The sequence below is a fragment of the Guillardia theta genome (genome assembly GCF_000315625.1).
Source record: "Guillardia theta CCMP2712 unplaced genomic scaffold GUITHscaffold_3, whole genome shotgun sequence".
Lineage (NCBI taxonomy): Eukaryota > Cryptophyceae > Pyrenomonadales > Geminigeraceae > Guillardia > Guillardia theta.
Window position 1 is genome coordinate 1,236,165 of NW_005434671.1, and position 5,267 is coordinate 1,241,431.

General features: G+C 52.5%; 3 protein-coding genes across 3 annotated transcripts; 2 read left to right on the forward strand and 1 right to left on the reverse strand.

Moving 5' to 3' along the window:
- The first annotated feature begins 468 nt into the window (after positions 1-468).
- Positions 469-2,013, forward strand: GUITHDRAFT_159148 (hypothetical protein). Its single transcript, XM_005841575.1, has 3 exons — positions 469-1,334; positions 1,671-1,777; positions 1,827-2,013. The coding sequence occupies exons 1-3, from the start codon at positions 827-829 to the stop codon at positions 1,980-1,982; spliced, it is 771 nt and encodes a 256-aa protein (XP_005841632.1). The 5' UTR covers positions 469-826; the 3' UTR covers positions 1,983-2,013.
- A 12-nt stretch (positions 2,014-2,025) lies between these two features.
- GUITHDRAFT_150076 (hypothetical protein) lies at positions 2,026-2,712 on the reverse strand. Its single transcript, XM_005841576.1, has 2 exons — positions 2,326-2,712; positions 2,026-2,277 (listed from the first exon to the last, which is right to left on the reverse strand). Exons 1-2 carry the CDS (start codon positions 2,374-2,376, stop codon positions 2,104-2,106), a joined length of 225 nt encoding a protein of 74 aa, XP_005841633.1. The 5' UTR covers positions 2,377-2,712; the 3' UTR covers positions 2,026-2,103.
- A 562-nt stretch (positions 2,713-3,274) lies between these two features.
- GUITHDRAFT_132338 (hypothetical protein) lies at positions 3,275-4,219 on the forward strand (the record flags this gene model as incomplete). The annotated part of the gene is made up of 2 exons (XM_005841577.1): positions 3,275-4,069; positions 4,136-4,219. 2 exons carry the CDS (start codon positions 3,275-3,277, stop codon positions 4,217-4,219), a joined length of 879 nt encoding a protein of 292 aa, XP_005841634.1.
- Positions 4,220-5,267: the final 1,048 nt, after the last annotated feature.

Below are 5,267 nucleotides of genomic sequence, written 5' to 3' on the forward strand. Positions count from 1 at the left end.
TCCTTCGTCCTCCTTCCTCTCCTCTCCTCTCTCACTCTCCCTCTCCCTCCCCCTCCCTCCTCCCTCCTCCTCCCCCTCCCTCTCCCTCCTCCTCCCCCTCCTCTCCTCTCCTCTCTCCTCTCCTCTCCTCTCTTCTCTCCTCTCTTCTCTCCTCTTCTCTCCTCTCTCCTCTCCCTCTTCTCTCCCTCTCGTCTCCCTCTCGTCTCCCTCTCGTCTTCTCTCTTCGCATTCGCTCTACTTTGTAACCATCGATCCCATCTTGGTATGTTTGCTAGTCTACGTCTTATTGTGGGGGTAGGGTTCATTTCTAGTTCCTTCCGCAGGGACAATGATGGGGTATTCTCATGTAAATTACACGGGTACTCGTTATTTGTCAAGGGTGGTTGCGACAGGGTGGAGGGGACAGCAACGCAATGGCGGAGGAGGGGAGGGCGGGATCAGACGCATCATCGATAGAGGACGACACGAGGAGTCTGTTGACAGCTGACGATCTTGCTGGTTCTACCTTCCCTTCCTCTCATCCCTCCTCTCAAGCGAGGAGAAATCGTCCAGATGAAGAGAGAGCATACGCGCAGGAGAGGACGAGGTCAACAGGGGAGGAGGATGAGGAGGTAGAAGAGGAGCTCGTTTACACAGCAGCACATGTGACGTCCATCCTCAAGCCCGTATCTTTGACCATGATCCTGGTGGTGTGGATCATCAAGATGACGGAGGAGGTGCTTCGAAACGAGACTATTCAATCCCCCTACTAGTATTCAGAGAAGAGTCATCGGATGCAGATGGAACAAGAGCCTTGAAGGCCCTTGTAAATGCTCTAGTCGTTGTGATGGCAATTCTGGTCTTCACTGTCATATTCTTTTTCCTGTACAAGTATCGTTGTATGAAGATTCTCTATGGTTGGCTCGGGCTCTCCGTTGCCATGCTTCTAGGTTTCAGCGGCGGAGCATTATCATACTCGCTGATCATCTCTCTGAGCAAAACACAAGCCGGCTGGTTCCCTTCCATTGATGTGTACTCGTTCATGTTCCTCCAGACGAACTTCGCGGCGATGGGGGTGCTGGTTGTTTTCTGGAAGTCGCCGCTAATTGTGAAGCAAGTCTACTTGATCATCGCAAGCTGCATCATGGCCTGGGTTCTCTCTAGGTATTTTCCTGACTGGACGACATGGGCGCTTCTCTTCGGCTTGTCTGTGTACGACATCTTTGCCGTGCTGTCACCCTGCGGACCTCTCAAGGCTCTCGTAGAGCTTTCTCAAGATCGAGGGGATGCCATCCCAGGTCTGGTGTATGAGGCTGCACCGCCGGAGAAGCGAGCAGGAAGATCCAGGCAAGAACGTGAGCTACAGTCAAGCTCAGAACAGCAGGCCTCCTCCTCCTCCTCCTCCCTAGTGCAAACTCAAGGGTCTAGCAGTGCCAACCGGAACTCGAATCCTTCACCTCTTCGTCATAGGAACGGCTCCGGGAGTGAGGGCGGACAGCGGCAGGAGGACGAAGGGGGGGGAAGTTGTGCAGGACAGGCTACTGCTTCAGCGCAGACAGAGTCCGCTGCAGCCACAGCTGGCAATCGCAGGGAGATCTCTCGTGAAAGTGATTCAGTCCAACAGATGGAAGCAGGGAGGGGGGGCAGCCAATCGAGCACAGTGTCGGAGGCGAGCTCAGAAGATGACAAAGGAGTCAAGCTTGGCCTGGGTGATTTTGTCTTCTACTCAGTGTTGATTGGTCGTGCAGCAATCTTCGATTTCACCACTGTCGTCACTTGCTTTCTAGCGATCTTGACGGTGACGTATCTTCGGTCAAACTGCCTCATGTTTCTCACATTTCACGCAGGGGCTCATCCTGACTCTTTTCTGTCTCGCAGTCTTTCGCAAGGCTCTTCCCGCCCTTCCCTTCAGCATTTTCCTCGGGATCGCAACATTTCTCGTAAGCAAGGCTGTCCTCATCCCTTTCCTCCAACCGCTGCAGATGCAGCAAGTCTTGCTCTAGAAGACCAAGGAAAGTAAAGACACCCCAAGAGACCCGCGCGTGATTGTGTTCAAAACACTACACTAGAAACTCAAGTTAATACACCGAATGTCCGCTAACTTAAAAGACTAGGGCAACCCGCTTACGCAGTGGCGCAGGGATCGACGTCGCCGGTGGCAACGTGGTACTCATCGATGCAGGTGGTCCAGGTGTAGGACATGTCGCTACCGGAGCCATAGCTGTCCTGCACGGTCACAGTGCCGAAGCCAGTGGCGGTAGAAGAGCAGTTAGCTCCCGAAGCGTCACAGAAGTCGTCCTGCGCAACTTGTCAGGGCAAAATAGGCCAAAGATAAACGCAACTTACAGAGAGAGCCATGAGGGTACGGATATCGCCAAACATCTGCATGCACACCATTGCAGGTCAGAAACCCGGGCCACCAAAAGAAGAGTAACGCGATGATAGGAAAATAAATCCGAGCAAGAAAAAATAATGTCTTTGCCCTCAAATAGACTTCAAGATGGCTAGACCAAACGTCCTGAAGTTTCTCCTTATTACTCTGTTGCAGTAAAACACTATGCATAGCTCAATAACGCTGCAACACCTTCAACACCGCTGTACCTTCGACATCAACTGCTCTCATCTTGTACCTTCTCTCATTTTGATCTCTTACACCTCCCACTTCTTCTCTGCATGCTCGTCTACATACTGCATGTTTGGCCATTCCTCTACATCGCGGCACGTCCCCACGTCCCAGAAATAGATCTTGCCTATGGGCAACTAGTAGTTTTAAGATCTACCAACAATCGACCATAAAACATTTTATAAAACATTTGCAGGTAATAAAGGACCAAATCAAAAACTAAAAAGCATGTTGACTGATCTTTTATCATACAAACTAGTAAAGTTGTGGGTGGATCGTTTAATAACTTAACAATGAGGTCACTGCTGAGAGAGGTCAATGAGGGGATGAGGGTACCAAATCCCTCCGATTGTGGGACCGGGTAGTTATAGGGGCTAGAGGGTGGGTTGTATTGCAATGGAAATCTACCGGGTACTTTTAGATATTTGATGGGGTAGGGGTCAAATGGGTCGAAAGGTTGTGAATAGGATACCATGGCGGGGGTAGAGGACGAGGGAGCATGAGATGGAGGGAGGCAGGAGAAGGACCTGATACGACGACGAAGAGAGAGAGGTAGGAGAAACAATGTTGCGAAGGAGACAATGGTACCATAGCATGTTGGAAGCATTGAGATAGTGTGAGCCCAACGAAGTCACAGGCGAGGCAGGCGAGGAAGTATCATTCCAGCGCAAGATGATCCAGACATCAAAGCAGTTTCAATCGTCTCATGCAGACAAGCATGTATCTCTGAAGACAGGCATTGGCTTGAAGTTGGGTGAAGTCGACAACGATGTATTCGTGACGCAGATTGTGGTGGGAGGGCCATGCTTCTACGACGAGCGAGTGAATGTAGGCGACCACCTCATGTCTATCGACGGTGTAGATGTCTCCAAGCTGTCAAAGAACGACATCCAGCAGATGATGGTGGGGCATGTCGGGACGATGGTGAAGCTGGGGCTAGCTCGTAGAGTTGACGACATCAATGTGTACAATTTCATCGTCGAGATTCAGCGGTCGCACCTCAAGGAGCCCAAGGGAAGCATCATCAAAGTCAAGGGCAGCCTTGGACTCTCTCTGCAGCACATGCCCGACTTCACCTTTGAAGTCGCAGCCATCCCGGACGACTCGCCGCTCGCTCGCAACGGCATTCTCCATCGGCGAGATCGCATCTGGTCCGTCAATGGCGTCACGCTCGACCAGATGCGACGCTGCGATGCTTCAGAGCTGTTCCGCAACCCCGGAGGAGCAGCCATGAAGCTCATCGTGCTCAGGGGAGGGGCAGTGATCAACCTGAACATCGACGAGGAGTCGTTCAACATATCTTCCGTGGAGTCTAAAGTTGTCCTATCTCCTATCTGCAAGTCCAACCGACTTGGGCTGAGGATGGAGGCGCATGTCGAGGAAGGGACAGTCAAGATCGTGTCTGTGGAGAGGGATGGGCCGGCAGACAAAACGAGGATGCTCCAAAATGGGGACGAGATCGTTGCGGTAAGTGAAGAGGGAGGAGAGGGGAAGGAGAATGGAAAGGAGCCCTGTTGTTGAACTTGGATGTAGGTAAACGGACATTCCATCATAGAAGAGACCATGGACAAGAAGCTGAAACTCGATGAGCTCGTAGTGTTATTGGAAACAGCGTGAGATGATGGGAGTTTGTTGACTTGTGCCGCTGAGCTGAACCTACAGGGTTGATAATGTGACGGTGCTGACGATCCGAAGGAGCAATGTCGCCCACGACTTTGATGTTGCTGTCTTGCAGAGCTCTCAACGTATGATGGTAAGATGAGTTGTGGAGGGAGAGGAAAGGTGGAGGGAGAGGAAAGGAGATAAACTTGCCGTGATTTGTGGTGATGCACGAAATAAGTGTAGGTTGATGGTGGAGGACCGTGTTTCAGTACTTTTTGTTTGACCTCATCGAATGAGAAACTTGCATCATGTTCATCAAAGATCACACGTTGTTTCGCTCTGATTTATATGTTTCGAAACAGGAGAACAACAAATCCCCGTCCCTTTCTATCCCCCGCCCTCCCCTCCTACGTTCTGCGGGTCAGTTCGGTTGCTCCTGCTTCGGCCTCTGCTCTGGCATCTGCCCCAGACATCTCTTGCTTTACTATGCTGCTCCTGCTCCTGCTCCTGCTCCTGCTCCTGCTCCTGCTCCTGCTCCTGCTCTTGCTCCAGCTCCTGCTCCTGCTCCTGCTCCCTAGACTCGTGCTCCCCTCTTCGTTCGCTGAAAAGATTCGTAGGAGAGCAAGTAGTCAGCAACCTCTTCCTCGGGCTCGTACTTCTCCGTCGTCCGCAGAAGAGGCAAGGACCCTCCAGCTTCTCTTGCCGTCCTCTCACCCTCCTCCCTCTGGTCTCCCCGCCTCTCGCCTCTCCTCCTCCCCAGTCCTCGCCTCCTCAGTCCTCTCCTCCTCAGTCCCTCCTTCCCGGTCCTCCCCTGCTCCTCCTGCTCCTCCTGCTCCTCCTGTTGCCGTCTGACTCGCTTCCCTTGCTCAGCGTTGGCTTCGAGGTTTACGAGGTCAAGAAACATCGACCAGCGAGCGAGGCGGGCCTGTGCATTGGAGACGTGCTTGTCGGGGTTGACGGGCTCAAGTAAGAGGACCAGGAGAGAGAGAGGAGGGAGAAAGCGGAGAAGTTAGAGATGGGTTGGGTAGGGAGGAGGAGGAGGAGGAGGAGGAGGACGAGGAGG